The 19046-nt window shown below is 41.2% G+C and overlaps 1 protein-coding gene across 1 annotated transcript; it reads left to right on the top strand.

Moving 5' to 3' along the window:
* The first annotated feature begins 5111 nt into the window (after positions 1-5111).
* On the top strand, positions 5112-17519 carry LOC124777029. The gene is made up of 3 exons (XM_047252285.1): positions 5112-5266; positions 8466-8690; positions 17072-17519. Exons 1-3 carry the CDS (start codon positions 5239-5241, stop codon positions 17131-17133), a joined length of 315 nt encoding a protein of 104 aa, XP_047108241.1. The 5' UTR covers positions 5112-5238; the 3' UTR covers positions 17134-17519.
* Positions 17520-19046: the final 1527 nt, after the last annotated feature.

Here is a 19046-nt window from a genome sequence, read left to right as displayed (position 1 = left end):
CCCCTTCCATTTTCAAAAAGTACAAGCATTGAATCCGGCAGATTATCCTCTTCGCGTGAACTTCTGCCAGTGGTTGTTGCAGCAATGTGCGTTGCAGCCGGATTTCGTAGGTCATGTGCTATTTACAGATGAAGCGACATTTTCACGCGAGGGTGTCTTTAATGCGCACAATTCCCATGTGTGGGCAACAGATAATCCACATGCAACGCGTCCACATGCGTATCAACAACGTTTCGGTATTAATGTGTGGGCTGGTATTGTGAACGACTTTTTGATTGGGCCATACTTACTACCCACGCGACTCTGTGGCGAAAGCTATCTTATTTTTCTGCAAGAAGTGTTACCAGAACTGCTGCAAGATGTTCCGCTCGCCATTCGTAACCGCATGTGGTTTCAGCACGATGGAGCGCCAGCACACTTCAGCACTGCTGTACGGAATTACCTGAATGCCACGTTTGGTGCTAGATGGATTGGGCGTGGTGGACCAGTCCCTTGGCCACCCCGATCTCCTGATTTCTCTTGCCTCGATTACTTTTTATGGGGACATCTTAAGAGTCTTGTTTATGAGACTCCAGTTGACTCAGATGAGGATCTCGTTGCTCGCATATCTGTAGCTGCTGCAGGTGTGCGTGAAATACCAGGCATCTTTGAACGTGTACGCCAATCGCTGCACCGACGCTGTCAAGCATGTATCGCTCATGGTGGACGCAATTTTGAACACTTACTGTAAACATGACACTTGTCAACAACGATTTCAATAAAATCTTTCGTTTTCCTTTCGGCCGTTATTTCCCCTGTTTACGCCTCACCGCGTCACCTGGGACTATACATTCCTATACAATATATCCTTGTTACAATGTCCTGCACCTACCATTAAAGTTTGTACCATGAATTCGGGACCACCCTGTATAGGCGTTGTGCTGCATTCTGCCTGTTTACAAATCTCTCTAATTGAATATGCCTATGCCAGTTTCTTGAAAGGAGGGTTTAAGATGAATACCAACAAAAGCAAAACGAGGATAATGGAATGTAGTTGAATTAAGACGGGTATGCTGCGGGAATTAGATTAGGAAATGAGACACTTAAAGTAGTAAAGGAGTTTTGCTATTTGGGGAGCAAAATAACTGATGATGGTCGAAGTAGAGAGGATGTAAAATGTAGACTGGCAATGGCAAGGAAAACGTGTCTGAAGAAGAGTAATTTGTTAACATCGAGTATTGACTCATGTGTCAGGAAGTAGCACAGGATAGAGTAGCATGGAGAGCTGCATCAAACCAGACTCAGGACTGAAGACAACAACAACAATGCCAGTTTCTTCGGCGATTCAGTCGATGTATTTAATATCGCACCTCACCTAGGTCCTAGATGTACTATCATCTAGGAACAGGTCTCTCCCCTTCGAACTGGAAAGTTGTCTGGACTGCAGAGTGAATAGTATAAACGATCAGTGGCATCTATACATTTCCATGCATCAGGATTTGAGCAGTACTGCATTATCTGAGGCTTTGTTAATAGAAAGAGAATCTTTATTCCGAACATCTGCCTAAATTATGTGCTACTAATTTTTTACAAAAACCGCTATGTACTATTTGTAGGTACTCACTTTCTTCCTAGAGCTTTCTGAAAGTATTTGTATGGAGTGTAGCCATGTATGGAAGTAAAATATGGACGATAAATAGTTTAGACAAGAAGAGAATAGAAGCTTTCGAAATGTGATGATGCAGAAGAATGCTGAAGATTAAATGGGTAGATCCCATAACTAATGAGGAGGTATTGAATAGAATTGGGGAGGCGTTTGTGGCACAACTTGACTAGAAGAAGGGGTCGGTTGGTAGGGCATGTTCTGAGGCATCAAGGGATCACCAATTTAGTAATGGAGGGCAGCGTGGAGGGTAAAAATCGTAGAGGGAGACCAAGAGATAAATACACTAAGCAGATTCAGAAGGATGTAGGCTGCAGTAGGTACTGGGAGATGAAGAGGCTTGCACAGGATAGAGTAGCATGGAGAGCTGCGTCAAACCAGACTCAGGACTGAAGACAACAACAACAATGCCAGTTTCTTCGGCGATTCAGTCGATATATTTAATATCGCACCTCACCTAGGTCCTAGATGTACTATCATCTAGGAACAGTTCTCTCCCCTTCGAACTGGAAAGTTGTTTGGACTGCAGAGTGAATAGTATAAACGATCAGTGGCATCTATACATTTCCATTCATCAGGATTTGAGCAGTACTGAATTATCAGAGGCTTTGTTAATAGAAAGAGAATCTTTATTCCAAGCCTCTGCCTAAATTATGTGCTACTAATTTTTTATAGAAACCGCTATGTACTATTTGTAGGTACTCACTTTCTTACTAGAGCTTTCTCTTCTCACTGCACATTTAACAAGTACTGACCTCAGCTGCTTTGGTAAGTCATGTCAGTTAACTTATCTGGACACCCCTCTTTTCGTTTCCTCAGCACTACTACAGTGAGGAAGAAGTGAACGGTGCAATATAATAACCAGTCTTTTTGACAACGTTTGTTGAAATAGCGTTGATAATAAATATGACAGAGTGAACGATAATCCAGCTTACCAAAAACAAGGAAAGTCAATCTGCTGCAACCACAGTTCCTGGAACGATGTTATCTACGCTGTTCATTGCTCACAGAAATCTCATGCAGTGTATCCTATAATATTGCTGAAGCCTGTGGAATTGAAAACAGGTCGTCCTACCCAACGATGTCTAACGAATACACTACATAAACGAAACGGTGGTGCAACTTGTCAGGGAAATCCTAAACGTCATGGTCGAGTCTCCAATCGCAGATGTTGTTACAAGGACGCCAGATATTCCGTCGAAGCCTAGACATTCCTACAGAATCTGAGAAAACCTTTGATCCCTTTATGCATCGTGGTAGACACTATGAACATAAAATTAAGCTCATGACTTCTGGCGCAGGTACATACGAGCGATCATCCGCCTATGCTCCATCCATCAATGGAATGGTTAATACTTGTATTTAAGTGAATAAAAAAATCCGCGCTCTTCCAACGTATAAAAGACAGTGATCTACTGTTGGAATAGCTTCTAATATACACTAAGGGAAAGGAATCGCATCACCAAAAATAATTAACCTCAGACTCATAAAATTTCGGGACTACATTTGACTAGGCAACATATGTAAGCATTTGTCTTTGTAAGATCACAGATTAACACAAGCGCGACGTAAGGCACTGCAAATAAGAAATGCTGGTACATTAATAACCGTTGTAGCTTCTAGAATGTTGAATGCGACCATGCAAACTGCCGAGAATTGTGTTGTACAGGTGCCGTATGTGAGTATGTGCGATGGAGTTCAATGCCTGTTCCACTTGGTCCGTCAGCACAGGGACAGCTAATGCTGGCTGTGGATGAAGCTGGAGTTGTCGTCCGACGTTGCTCGATTGGAGACAGATCTGTTGATAGACCAGGCCAAGGCGACAGTATGTATAGTATGCTAGGGTGCAAAAGCGGTATGTAGGCAAGCGTTATTCTGTTGGAAATCACACAATGGAATTCTGTTCATTAATGGCAGCACAACGGGTCGAATCAACAAATCAAGTACAAGTTTCCATTCAGGATGCGTGGGCTAATCGTGAGAGTGCTTCCGCTTGCATACGAACTCACATCCCTGACCATAACTTACAGTATCGACCCAGCGTGTTTAGTACGCATACATGTTGGCAACGTCACTCACCGTCAGCTAGGCACAACCAGCTTTCATCAAACAACGTAAAAGACCAGCATCCTGCGTTCAATTTCCTCTCGCTTCACACCTCTGATTTCGGTAATGACAGTGTTTTGGATTCAATGGAATCGACGTTAGAGGGCGTCTATCTCGGAGCTATTCTTTAAGTAATTGATTTGTAATAGATCGTTGTAACACTGCGATACAAACTATCAAATTGCTGCTGCAGACGCACATATAGTACGATGCCCCAGTCATACGCCAAACACGATGGTCAGGAACATAGTCTCCCTACGAGCGTTCATTGCGTGACCACCGCGGCCAGCATTCATGACAGGGCCATGCTGTCGCTGCTCAGGCACTCGCTATTCTTCGAGTTTCACTGCCCCTGTTGACACATATCGTTAAACCGAATGTCGCACTAGATTAAATCTGGGAGCGCTCTATTGAATAGGACACGTAAAACATGCATGAAACTGATCTCCGAAGAGTCGTCACGAGCATTTTCTCCGGCTTTTCAGCAGGTATTTGCAGTTTCGTGTCTGATTGTGTAGTTGGACTTAGCCCAAGCAAGTAGTCGTCGCGACTTCCATGCTTCGCATAGATTCGATAAAGAGTCTGTTTCATTCCCGTCACAATCAAAATGATACCTTCCTCTAAGTAAAGGCTTTCCCCTTAAAAACGAAAAGCTGTTTGGATTGCAAAATGAGTAGTAGAAATTATCAATGGCATGACTAGATCTCCTTGCATCAGGATTTGAGCCGTACTTCTTTATAAGAGGCTTTTTGGATAGAAAAATAATCTTTATTTCGAGCCTGCGTCTAAATATTGTTGTTCTAATTTTAAAGAAGCTATTTCAAGGAACTCACATTTTTACTCGCACTTTCTCTTTTGTTCGGCAAATTTAACAAATGCTACCCCTAAGATGTGTGTGACATGACAACTCAGCTGTGTTGGTGAGCCGTGGCAGTTAACTTACCAGGATATCCGCCTTTTGTTTTCTCGGCTCTACTACAACGACGCCGAATGAGAAGGAAGTGAAGTGCACTCGTCTTTTTACAATGAGATCGAATAAAATTTGGAAATTTGTGGTAAGGTCTTATAGGACCTACTGCGGTCACCGGTCCCTAAGCCTACACACTACTTAAACTAACTTACGCTATGGACAACATACACACTCTTGTGCGAGGAAGAACTCGAACCTCCGACGGGGGGAGCCGCACGGACCCTGACAAGGTGACCCAGACCGCGCGCCTACCCCGTGATGCTACATCGAATGAGAAGGAAGTGAACGGTGCAGTATGATAACCCGTCCTCTTAACAAGGTTGTTGCAATAGCGTTGGCAATAAATATGACACAGCGAACGATAATGCAGCTTGACAAGGACAAGGAAAGTCAATCTGCTACTTGTTGCTGCAATCACAGAAAGGAAAGTTACGATAACATTCAATGATGTCATCGGGTGTTTAAACATATATAAATGAAAATGTAAGACCGAGAGCAGTAGTATTTCTTTGCGAGTACAATGAAGGCTGCTCTGTTGTTTGTTGTTGGTAAGTATTGGTAGAATTTATAAATTTTCGTTCACGATTAACTTTCTTTTTTACCTTTTCTTTATATAAGTCCTGAGGTAGTAATTCGTGTGAAAATCTATTTCTATTGTCGGCGGAAAATTTTTCACTGCCGCAAGTAACGACGTAATACAAATGGGAAACAGTTTTGAGTATTGAGATGGTTCTAGGAAGATTTTTCCATTTGCTTGTGGTCTCGATCAGTGTTAGCGCATAGATACTCGACGAAAGTGTTCGTGTTGTCTAGATAAACAATTTCAGTCGTCTGAGAGTATGACTCGAGTGATTACGAATATTAAGCGCCACAGCTTAGTACTTATATACACATGACTAGCTAACTAGGAATTGTAACGAGCAATAGACGGGTGGACCAGTATTGCCACGTGAAGATAAAAATAACGTGAAACAGACTATCCCGCATTTTACAGGATTGCTAGGCGAAAAGGATAACACAAGATAAGGAGAGATGAAGGATACCAAACCAATGGAATGACTGAGCTTTGAATACAGGAATTAACGAACGACTGTATACTGAGCAGTTACTCGTCTACACCAACGATAACTCTAGAGAAAGTCCGTTCCACATAAAGAAGAATTCACTTCATGGACGAAATACCATATAGTCTTAAAAAGAGTAAACGTGAAGGCAGTGAGGGAAACGAAACCCATCCTGTTATATCATAGAGTTAGTTATAATCGTAGTAATCTTGTTTTAGTTGCTAATTGTCACATTGAAGTTTTTCCAGTATCTTCTTAAGCTCTCGCACTTACTAACTAAACGCCCCGCTCTTCCTTATGTCTTCTCTGTTTTCTTGTCTTTGCTTTCGACGCCAGACGGACGAGCACAACTCGCGAAACTGTTGAGTGAGTATCGCTAAGGAAATTCTTTCGTGGAAGAATTTTATTGCCGTGAGAGGTTTCCTAAGATCTGAGACTGGCAACCGCTTTCACTGCAACCGGTTTTCTGGGGTCATTTCCATTTCAGGCCGCTTCGGAAAGATACTGCCACGTATGTTCTGGTTCCAGTGATGAGTCGCTAATAGTGTAATTGAACAGTAGGGGATATCTTCATGTTTTAATGCGCAATGGATTATACTCAGTTACTTCAAGGTCAACTTCCAACACCTCCACCAACTGTCGATCCCCTGCAGATTTCAAATGCCCTACAGTCTTGTGACGTTGCAGCATCGCTACAGACTACAGCGTCACTGCGCAAAATCTCATGGAGCTACCATCATTACCACTACATCACTTATATACAGTGTGTTAAAAGAAAGTAGTCCTTGTTTTGAGAGATGATTTGAGCACGAAAACAAGAAAAAATCCTTTGCACATGGTCTTTGAGATGCCTACCTTAACACTACTGTGAAACACATCAAGTCTACTTAAGCTGGTTGCTATCTCGAATCATCCACAGAATGCATTAAACTAATAAGTAGAAAAATGAGACCACATTATTTTGTTGTTGTATAGCAGCATATAATCCTCATATTGTGCCTTGACTAAAAAAATATTTTATGTGACTTATGTTCAAAATGATTCAAATGGCTCTGAGCACTATGGGACTTAACATCTGTGGTCATTAGTCCCCTAGAACTTAGAACTACTTAAACCTAACTAACCTAAGGACATCACACACATCCATGCCCGAGGCAGGATTCGAACCTGCGACCGTAGCAGAAGCCTTGGTTTGAGGGCAGTACGCTGTTCCTGGTTAACGACCTGAGTCTGTAAAGTTTGTATTGAATATGTCCCAAAAATTTACTATTACACTGGCATGCCTGTCACAGAGCAATCAAAATACTTGCTAGATCTTACTTTGCGATGAGTTGCTTCTGGTACGATGTAATGGTTATTACGAAATTCGTTACTGACGGTAGACTCTTCTTGATGAGAGAGCAGCTTGAATAAAATATATGCACACAGCAGTCTTCAGTAATTCCAACATTTTCTTGTAATCGTGTTCTGTGTACATATATGTGCTGGCTTATTTATATTTCGCCTTGCCACATACGTATTATAACACAATTCCACAACAATTTCCGTTTGGCATTTGCGAGCCAACACACACGTCTGTACCACACAAGAGATGCTTCGCAACTCATCTCTGCCCTTAGTTCTAGGACTGCATGCTCTCGCGCCAACGTCGTTATCTTTCCATGAAATATATTCTTTGTAATAGTTCAACTTAATTCCCTTGACACTGCCAGCGTATTTAATGCAATTAATATTTTTTTATTCCTTATTTATTCACTCAGCATATATTACCTTTTGATAAAATCTAATTAATGACAAAATTCATAAATACATACAGATACAAGAAATGATTATAAACTTAGGCGGTAGCTGAAAAATACATGGGACATCGGGTATTACATACGACCTGCTTTTGTGAGTCGTCGCTAAAGGACGTGCTCGAAATGGTGTTTGCTGTTCACCGTCTATAATAACAGGCTTCCATTATGCTGGAAATTGCAGAAAAAAACTACAACGTAAATGGTTTTCATTAGCTGTTCACAACACGTACTGAATCTGTTAGAAGTAATGTAAGTGCACTTATCCAGAACTGTGAATACGGTTTACAGTTTCAACAACTGCTCAAAGCTCTTAAGGTAAGCGTTTTAGATTCTATTTGAACTGGACTTCTCTCATAGTTTTATCCGAACTACAACCTCTCAAAATATGCAATACTTTTTCTTTTACACCGTGTATATTCTGAACTGTAGTGGCCATGTGACATTTCCACGTCGTACCTTTGAAATTATCTTTCCAATTATCGATTTTGTTCCATTAAGAGCGATATCTTGAGTTATATCTGCATTTAGGTACCGAAAACATTCTCCTGTTTTGGTACAGTACGTCTAAAAACATTCTACATAAATGTCACAAATATGAGGTATTCTCCTACTATAGCTTCCCCGATATCAGATACATTGGATATCATGTACAACTTAGAGACTACGAGACAATAGAGAACCATTTACATCCAGAGACAATACATTAGCAAGTGGCTGAGTAGTGGCATGAGTCACCAGAGTTGCATTGCATCTCGGTATTTTAAGGCTAGCACCTGCCAGAGTCGCAGTACCAGGCAGTAGTATCAGAGCGCTAGATGGTGAAGTTACACTAACAGGCAGTGGACAAAGTTACGAGCTGTAATACTGTTCATCATTTTCTACAGCACTGGTCGCAGTTGCGGTGGTGCACGGACAACCAGAAGAGTCGACCAATGCCACCATCCAGGGTGCGGAAGAGCCGTCCGCCACCTTCTCGGCTGGGGTGAGACTGTCGGCGCCGTCGTACGCGGAAGAAGACGAGGATACCATTTGTGTCCAGGCAGACAACAAGTTCTACTTGTATGCTAATTCACTGAAGCTGTATTCTTGCTACAACCTGCTACCGAAGGGTACGTTACTTTAAACAACAAGATTTTCTATACATGATTGACAAGATTACCACGGACTGTTTAGTATAATATTTCATGAATTGTTCCAAAGTGAATGTGAGAATATGAGTTACATCAAACCATCTAGGGAAGCAGTATATTGTTACCTCCCCGTGAACAATGCAAGATTCTGCACTTTACGAAACTGCAAACTCATCGAAATCTTCACCAAAACTATTTCAAGCAATTTCCTGCATATATCTAATTCTCTTTTTCCATTTACATGTTGTACTCTTAAATCTTCTGAATTTTTTAACTTTCTGCGGTTTAGAAACTGAGTACTTTTGTTTGGATTATGTTGTGTAACGCGACATGAAGTTCTCCATAGGCTATAGTCTCAACATTTAGCAAAGAGATATTTTAATGGGCGACGCATGTTAGCACGAGTACCGCGTGGTTTATTTTGAAGTAAATATGTTGCTAGCTTTCTACCTAGATCTAGATACAGTAAAGCATTGTAAAATGATAGGCAAGGCACACTTTTCGTTGTACTTTGTTGAAGGTCAACAGAGGAACTAGTGTACATCATCAATACTCGTTATACGTTCATGAAAAAAAATAGAAATAGGATACAAGATTGGAAAAGTTCAAAATTTAGCCACCAACCTGTGTGCCTAAGACAGGCGATGATACGCCATTTTTGTAATCATCCGCACAAGCATTGTAAAAAATTACCCCGTATTTGAGGCATTTATAAAGAGCAGCAGGCCACACATAGTATTTGGGAGCCAGTGAAGCGTGAAAGCAGAACTTGGTAAAAGCAAGTTAATTATGTCACACCAGAATATCGAGGTAGAAGGAGTGGAAAATAGCGTAGTCGTAGTACTAGTTGAGATTTCCATCGAGTCAGAAATTGTGTCTGTAATGCGTTGATTAGCACGAAAGTAAAGGTTATGCGTAAGCCAAAAAGCGCAGGTATATCCTTCTAATGGCTTATAGACTCGCCTGTAGAAATAACTTAAAATGAAAAATTAATTCGTGTGTACGTGTCCTTCGAAGTTGTGTCGAGTATTTAGAGACCTAAGCAGTCATAAGAATACCAACAATCTTGCTTAGTGATCATTTGTGTAAAAGCTTCGTAGAACAGATATTATTGAACTAACAAGTGGCAGATGTAGACAAACAGATATGAGCACATATTGAGCTGTACCATTGTCTTACCGTTCCTGATGTGCTCGTAGTGTAATGAATATGAGGAAGGACATGTATACAAATCAAGCGAAGAAGTTTACATATGTAGTGAATTTGTTACAACACAACCACGATATTATTGCACTTGGCTTTCCGTGGCCGCCACCGGAAAGAGGCGGTGACCTTACAGTAAACAAGTAAAGGGATGGCTAAGGAAAACGCATTTCAGCACAGCTGTGCGTATACTGTCAAGTGGTTCATAGTGTCCTCGTGAAATATTACGATAAAATCTCACGATTAGCAGACCGAAGCGCCTTCTCTCCCAGGAACAATAATATTGCTGTCGACTAATAAACAGCAGGTCACCTCAGATCACAACAGTCAGTTAACTTCGACAGGGATCGTACGGAGCAATAGTGGCACAAGATACAGAGAATAATTCCTAAAACTCTAGTAAAATCGGAATCTTCTAGAGCAGATGAAGATGAGAGGGCTCACCATTAAACAATATTGAGGTTACGGAAGCATTGTTTACATACTTCTCAGAGTCTGTAACTGATCAACAGGCTAACACAGGCACCGAACATTTCGATTAGTATATGCCATCCGATTGTAAAATACAGCTGATATACGTCCGGACAGAGTGCCGGTCGGTTCACAACCCGACATGATGAGGAATACGATGATGGTATATTTAAAGGGCTCAAATTGGAGGTTGTTAGTCAGTATGCCACTCCCAGAAGAGGTGTACTGTGAACGCTGTAGACTACACTATAAGAAGGCAAATAAAGCTGTGTATTTAAAAGAGCCGAATGAACACGCCTCCTCTTACTCAGGCACCGCGAATACTTTTGTGCGCTGCCAGTTTCTGCACAGACGATCAAAATGTGAATTAACTCCTTTATCCAATGGTAATGTTTCCGTTATCTACACGGCATGTCTCGCTATGAGAAAATGCAGGCTTGTGGAGAGCATGGTTCCTCAGCCTTGTCGCGTATGTTAGAAATCAAGCTGGTTCTTTAGATACATAATGACGGTCTCATATCTCATTGTGGACAACGTCTAACTTTATGTATGTCTGCCTTGCTAGTCCATATACAGGGCATTCGTATCCAAGACAGAACCGAAGAAATTCAATGTAAAGCTGCAGGACTTGAGAACTGTAGGCACTAAGGCACTTTATGATTTTATGTGCTTCCTGGCACCTTGCTTTCACTTCCCTAACATGTTCCAGAGATCTCCATTTATCACCAAAAAGCTGGCTCAGTAATGTAACTGATTTGCTACAGTAATCTAGAGTAAAAATGTTTCAGTTTAGTTAAAAAAACAATATGAAGAATTATAGTCTATAAAATTGTTTCTCTACAAACATTTAGACATAGTGTCGAGCTGAGACTTCATGACGAACAGAAAATTGAGAAATAAGCCACGAACAGGGAGCACTAAACTGGATTTCTTTTGACTCATCAGTCTTCTGACTGGTTCGTTGTGGTCCACCACCATTTTCTCTCCTTTGTCCAACTTTTCATCACAGAGTAGCACTTTCAACCTATGTCCTCAGTTATTTGCTGAACGTATCCCAAACTTTGTCCACACCTACATTTTTTACCTTCTACAGCTCTCTCCGGTAACAAGAGTCATTCTCTGATGTCTTAGCAGATGTTCTATCATACCGTTGTTTTTCTTTTCAGTGTTTCCCATACATTCCTTTATTCGCATATTCTGGGGAGAACCCCCTCATGTCTTACTTTATCAGACCACCTAATTTTCAACATTCTTCAGTAGCACCACATCATAAATGCTTATATTCCCTTCTGTTCCGGTTTTCTCACAGTCCAGCTCTCATTGCTACAGAATGCTATGCTCCAAACGTACTTTCTCAGAAATTTCATCCCTAAACTAACACCTGAAACTGGCAGAGTTTTGGCCAAGAATACCCTTTTATCAGCGCTAGTCTCCTTCTTATGTCCTCATTCTCTAGTCCGTCATGTGTTTTTTGCTGACTGATTAGCAAAATTCCTTCACGCCATCTCGATCGTGATAGCCAGTTAAGTTTCCGACTGTTCTCTTTTCTGCTACTTCTTTTTACTTTCGCCTTTTTGCGACTTACTGTCAATCCATATTCTGCATTCATTAGACCGTTGGTTCCATTCAACAGTTCCCGTAATTCTTCATCATTTTAAATGAGGACAGCAATGTCGTCAGGTAATCTTATTTTTTTTTTCCTGTCACCATAAATTTTAATCCCACACATGAGCCTTCCTCTTATTTCCGTTTTGCATCTTGAACAGATGGGGGTGAAAGATTACCCCTTCCTCTTACATCCTCTTCAATCACAGAGTTTTGTTCCTCGTCTTCCATTCTTACTGTTCTTGTACTTGTATTTTACCATATTTCGTTGCAGCTTACCCCTTCTTTCTCAGGATTTGAAGCATCTTACAGCGTTTAACATGTCGAACGCTTTTACCACGTTGACAAATCCTACGAACATGTCTTAATTTTTCTTCGAGCTTGCCTCTGTTGTCAACCACAATCTCAGAACTGTCATATTTACCTTTCCTATGCACACTGACCGTAATCTAACATATCTTCAGTCTACTTTTACACTCTTCTGTATATTATTCCTGTCAGCTACTTGAGTGCATGAGCTTATATGCTGATTGTATGACAATTGCAGCACTTGTCGACTCTAACAATCTTGGGAACTGTTCGGAAGTTTTTTTTTTTTCGGAAAGTCTGATGGTATATCACCAGTCTCCTTATAATACTCGTACACATCAACTAGATTCTGATATAATTTTATCTATCCCTTCTGCCCCATCTGATTTACGTCTTCCAAGGCCATTATAATTTCTAATATTCTATCCCCTAAGCCTTCCCTATCGACTTCTGTTCCTTTTCCTGTTCTGTCATCAGGTGAGTCGCCCTGCTCATAGATGCCCTCTGCGTACTCGTTCCATCTATCCTCTGTCTCCTCTTCATTTAACAGTAGAATTCCTGTTGCACTCGTATTGTTGCAGCGCTTCTTTTATTTCACTGAAAGTTGTTTTTACTTTTCTATAGGTTGAGTCAATCCTTTCGTCAAAGTTGAGTCAATCGTTCCGGCAAACTTTACTTTTTTTGATCTCTTCATCTTTTTCGTGGAGGCATTTTGCCTAAGCTTGCCTTCATACTCTATTTGGCTCATTCCTAAGTGACTTGCATTTCTCAATTTCACTGAACGGATTTTTAATTCTTTCTTTCGTCGATCAGCGGAAGTATTTCTTTTGTTATCCACTGTTTCTTCGCAGTTATTTTCCTTTTACCTACGTTTCTCTCTTCAAATTTTGCGACTGCCCCTTTCAGAGATGTCCATTACTCTTCAGCTGAACTACTTACTGAGTTATTCATTATGGTTGTATCTATAGCCTCAAACAACTTCAGAGGAGTCCCTTCACTCCTTACTACTTCTGTATGTCACTTACTTGTGCACTGATTCTTCCTGACCTGTCTCTTCAAATTTAGCCAACTCATCGTCATTACTACGCTTTACAATCCAATATTTGAATTCGAAATATCTGCCTCATCATGACCTAATTTAACTGAAATTTTCATGTATCTCGCAGCCTTCTCAAAGTTTAACTCCTCCATGTGTGATTCTTGTACAGTCTTTACGTTATTAAACCTATTGCAGAACATATTAATCTTTCTCCGGTCTCGTTCCTACTACCAAGCTCATTTTTAACCGTAAACCTATCCTGTACGCCTTCCTGCACAACCACTTTCCAATCCCCCATGACTTCAAGATTTTCATATACCTTTACATACTGAATTACCAATTGAAACCTAATATACTTTCTCTACCTCTTCATCTGCTTGCGACGAAGCATTCATATCGAAACTATTGTTGTCAGCGTTGGTTTGCTGTCGAATCTGATGAGAGCAACCCTATCAGTGAAATGTTCGCAGTAACTCACTCATTGTCCTACCATCCCATTCATAATAAATTCTAATCCAGTAATACAATTTTCTGCATCTTTTCATATTACTGTACACTCATCTGACCAGAAAGCGTATGTACTCTTCCAATTTCACATCCGTGACGCCCACTGTTCATTAACGCGCCTTAGCATTTCCGTTTTCAGATTTTCTAGCTTCCCTACCACGTTGAATCTTCTGCCATTCCACGTCCAGATTCGTTGAGCGTTATTCTTTCTTTGGTTTTTCAATCACTTGTCAAGGTCTCCTCTCGTTTCGGAGTCCCCTCCCAGAGATCTGAGCGCGGTACTTGTTAGGAATCTTTTCCCAATGGCGAGGTTATGAGGGCACTTTCTCAGTTATAGGCCACATGTCTTGCAGATACGCATTATCTGCTCTTAATGCAGTGGTTACCATTGTCTTCTGCATGATCATGCCACTTAACGTTGCTGAGTGTTCCGCCTTGTAGGGGCAGTTTGCCACTCCAGGGGAAATAGAGAGATCTGAAGCTCTGTTGGCACTTCCGCTCTCTTTGACAAAGCCGTTGGCAGGGTGAGGGTGACTTTACGCCGGAAGTTTTCGGCCGCTATTGCTATTCTAAATTTAAGCAGTGAGGACGATTCTAACACGGAATGACCAATGTTGGACTATTAATGAAAGACGCTACACCTAGACCATGGGTGCAATCCTGAAATTATAATTGTGGACATTATGCTGTTAATGGCGATATCAAAAACTTCCTCTGGGTACAGCCTATATTTGAAGAATATGATCCAATGGCACGTGTCCGAAGCTACAGAGAAAATAACTTCTGTTCAGGAAGGGCAATGCGAGAAGGTGAAAACTCCCCGTATTTCTCATTCATGAATATGAATGGATGTCTGTATTCCTTTCCTTATTCAACTTAAAACTCAGCTTCTTCCTCTCTGCAGCTTCACAAGTCTATGCCCGAATTATGTGCCCCAAGTTAACGCATACGTGACTGTTTCCTCTGTGAACTGAAGTCTTTACATTGCGTACATTCGCAATATAGTCATTCTTTCTGCAATTTCTCTGTGCCTATGTTCAATGTGTCTCGCTATGCCACCACATTTGTAATTGAATGAACAATTTTTTTAAGTACAGATCCACCTGTAGTGGATGTTCTCGAAGTTCTGTACTTTTTGTCGGGTTTGGCACTTGGTGAACTATTTTAGTGTCGACGAGAAGAGTATTTTTCTTTGTCGATTAACAGATTTACGTGTACCATCCAAACTGTTGAAACCTTTAAGTACACATAACACTCACAAATTAGCAAACCAGCCTTCTAATACTGTAAAAATTTTCTGTATTATTGATGTTTTATGTTATATTCTCCCAGATACTCGACTGGGAGCACTATCTACATCACCTTTCTTATTTGGATATTTTTATCTCTTCTGCTCAAACAACCCACTTTGCGAATTGCTAGCTTGAGAAACGGAAAACAAAGTTATTTTCTCAAGTACCGATGGATCAATACAGCCCATCAGGACAAAATACCGATTTTCTGCTGAAGATCTCGCGTATGACAAGTTTTCTAGAGGTCGACTGTCTCGCCTCAGCTTTCATCTGACTCATGGGAACGTACCACGCCTGTAGACTGCTTTTCTTACTTTGTTTAAATATATGGTTAGGACCCATCTCGCAAGCCGTGCAGTTAAGGTGAGATCTCTGCCTTGTGTGACATACGACGTGCCTACTTCATCACAACTGTAGTCGTTGAGGCACGCTCAGAAGTTACGGCAACTGATGACTCGCGACGCTGGTGAGCACCCAGCTAGGTAACGCCGAGATTGTCACACCTGTACCCTGTCATTACTGGCTGAGCCACCGAGGGAAGCAATCGAGTTTAGACTTGCAGCACAGAAATACATGGGATATGAACTATTGCAGTCACAGAGGCCCATGTTTGGCCCGCAAGATTACTTTGAATCAAATACAGGGCCCAAAAACTCCACCGAATATTTGAAATGTAAAACTGTGTCCATCATTTGCAGGTTACGTAAGGTAGAAAACGATCAGGAGTATTAAAGTCAAGACGTGCACGCACACATACACACACTCACACACACACACACACACACACACACAAACACACACACACACACACACACACACACACACACACATAAACCTCTGTATTTCATATGTCAAATATAATATATGCTCTTTAAGTACATATGCATTCAGTAATTAATTTTTTTCGGAAATTGTAATAACTTTCTCATCAAATTTTTTTCGTTCGACCACAGTGAATGTACTGGACTGGGTGGGCGAGTGTGCGGACGGGAGAATATCGTGTCTGCACTGAGCGCGTAGAACAGAGTAACCGCTTCGCACTGCTTCACGTTGGATCAATCCAGGGCGGTTTAAGACCACATCAGATCGTTCACGTGGGGCAAGGAGTTACTGCTATAGGGGACGGGCGGCGCTCACCACTGCCCAACTCCCAAATTATGGGTTCTTCAAATCCGTTTCCTGTATGGGAAAATGGCTCTGAGCACTATGGGACTTACCGTCCGAGGTCATCAGTCCTCTACAACTTAGAACTACTTAAACCTAACTAACCTAAGGACATCACCCATATCCATGCCCGAGGCAGGATTCGAACCTGCGACCGTAGCGGTCACGCGGTTCCAGACTGTAGCGCCTAGAACCGCTCGGCCACCACAGCCGGCTACTGTATGGGAAACTGAGGCCCTGAGATGGTGAAGATTCATCATATCACAGTATAGATTTCTGGCGTATTGACTCCCGGGCACGTGGGCAGCCTTACCCTCCTTGAAGAGTTTCGTTCGATTGACATCCTAACTCTCTCTAAATGCACCAAGCTTGATATTTACTAGCGTGGTCCATGTGCCAAAGAGCCGTCTACTATAATGCCAGTATGAATAGGAAGCCGCTTACATAGGGCTATCTATTTAAAACGCATGAACAAAAGAAGGTAGTTACTGTTCCGAGGAGGTGCTAAATCAATACAACATCCCCACGAACTATCACTGGTACATGTGGAAACGACACTCTCTCTAGGGCATCTATTACCACAGTTCTCTCACATTCTCACTGTTATGCGACCGTAACATAATCTTTCCACAGTGCTGAAAATGAAATTCGTGCCATGTAAAAAAAGTGATAACCTATCACATTGTTATCAGTAGTAAATATCAAATAGTATTTAATTCTATTAATAGTTTCTAACTTTAATAAAACATATTTCCTTCTGTTTGTTGTAGTTTACGTGGTGAAACCAAAGAGTCTATGCAAACCAACCCTGTCAGATTGTCCCAAGAACTAGGAGTATTGGAAGCCTGCTGGGTCATCTTGAAGAGACTGACTCGTCTGCGAGTGACTGACGACCAGATGGCTGGCCTGCTCACTGAAGAATCTACAATATTCAGAGAAAGCAAGAAATCTCAATTGCGACAGAACTTACCACTTTTTCTAGCAACAAGAACTGGAGGAATCGACTAATCCTCTTTCATCATAGTTTCTGATTGCTTCACGACATGCAGTAAATCACACCAGATTGCTTCACGACATGCAATAAGTCACACCAGCATTACATTTAGGCGAGAAACTGACGGCAAAAACTTGTGTTTAAAAACATGGTCTTCCCTGTTTTTTATCTTTCTGTTGGCCTTGTAATAGTTTTATACTGACGCAATAAAACTGTATTTTCAAGCCGTCAGCTGTTATAATTCAGTCTTTGAATACATTTCCTTATCTGCAGCTTCACATTATTATTCGCAAATTTTGACTCTATATTAATCATACAAAACGCAATTCATCCATTCATGCTAACCTCGTACCATCCCAATACCCAATTCCCGCCCTAACACGTTGATTTGAACGATGTCACTGGTGGACACAGCAGAGACTTAAGACTGACACAGTGGCTTGGTCTTGTCTTTCCTGGATAAAGCGTGAAATACTTGCAGCACAGAATACATGGTATCTTCTCTGGATGTTCTATATGGAGGACCAAGGTGGTAAGCAAAACAGTTTTATTTCAAGCTATTACGCAGAGAAATCTGTGAAATACAACGCCATGAAAGAAGTTTGCATTATCGCTGTAAACAAAGTGATCGTGTACCGTCTCAGTCTCTGGCTCTTCTAGACTGAAACATAAAAACCAAGGCGTGCTAAAAACTAATGCCTACGAATTATACACGTGAAAAATCTAAAAGCTTTTTAAATAGAATAAAGTTTATTATCAATTTTCTTCTTCATTCTCCAGTCTACATACTTATATCTCATCATTATCACCATAGCGACGAACAAATTTCTCCGAACGAGTGACCAGTTTCTTGATACCGCCATTGTAGAATGCCTGACTTTGTTAAAAGAGCCACAACGTTACCTCTGCCTGCACTGCTTCGTCACTGTCAATGTGAAATCACTAAAAGGGTTCTTCAAGCTCTGGAACCAAACTAAAATCGGATGGAGCCAACCCGGGATTGTATGGAGGATGAACGATGAATTGAGCCCAAGGTGTTCGTCTGTTACAGATATCCTCATGCTAAAAGAAAGCGTGCTCCATGTTTGGAAGAACTCTATCAATTTGTGTTTTCAGCTTTATGAAGGATTACAGAACTCTGCTTCTCAATCGCCGACATAGCAATGTTGCACACAACCATTCTACACGCTGCGTTTAGGGGACCTACACCAGCAGAGGAGCGCAACTTGCGTCAGAGAAACGTAAAAGTCGACCAAGTAATATGCATGGCATGTAATAAAGCAACTGGTATTTTGAACACAATACAAAGTACAGAAGCATACCTTTTAGCACGCCTCTTTATCAGTAATATATTATTTCTTATCAAGTGCGGTATCATTTTGCACAGTAACCGTTAATTTCATTGATTGAAGTGATTTTTCGATTTACAGACACTGACTTATGAATGTTTCTGACGTAGATCATTGTTCCACCGAATATCTTTGGTGTGACGTCATAAGCGAGTGACTGCGTGTGAGATCGCTCTCTAAGTTTTTTATATATTTTTAGATACCTGTTTTAACGGTTTTTGTGATAATATTTACTATATAAGTGACTTATTAGTGGTTTCTTCATTCACCTCTGCCTTTCTTGTGTTGTGACCTGATATATCTGAGTGTTTCGTATCGAGCAACGTAGCCTCTTACCTGTGTTTAGATTCCGCGCTGACCAGTTGCAGCTGTAGCGGCGCAACGAAAGCTAAGTACTAATTA

The sequence above is a fragment of the Schistocerca piceifrons genome, chromosome 2, assembly GCF_021461385.2.
Source record: "Schistocerca piceifrons isolate TAMUIC-IGC-003096 chromosome 2, iqSchPice1.1, whole genome shotgun sequence".
Classification (NCBI taxonomy): Eukaryota; Metazoa; Arthropoda; class Insecta; order Orthoptera; family Acrididae; genus Schistocerca; species Schistocerca piceifrons.
This window is presented reverse-complemented; position numbering and strand designations above follow the sequence as displayed.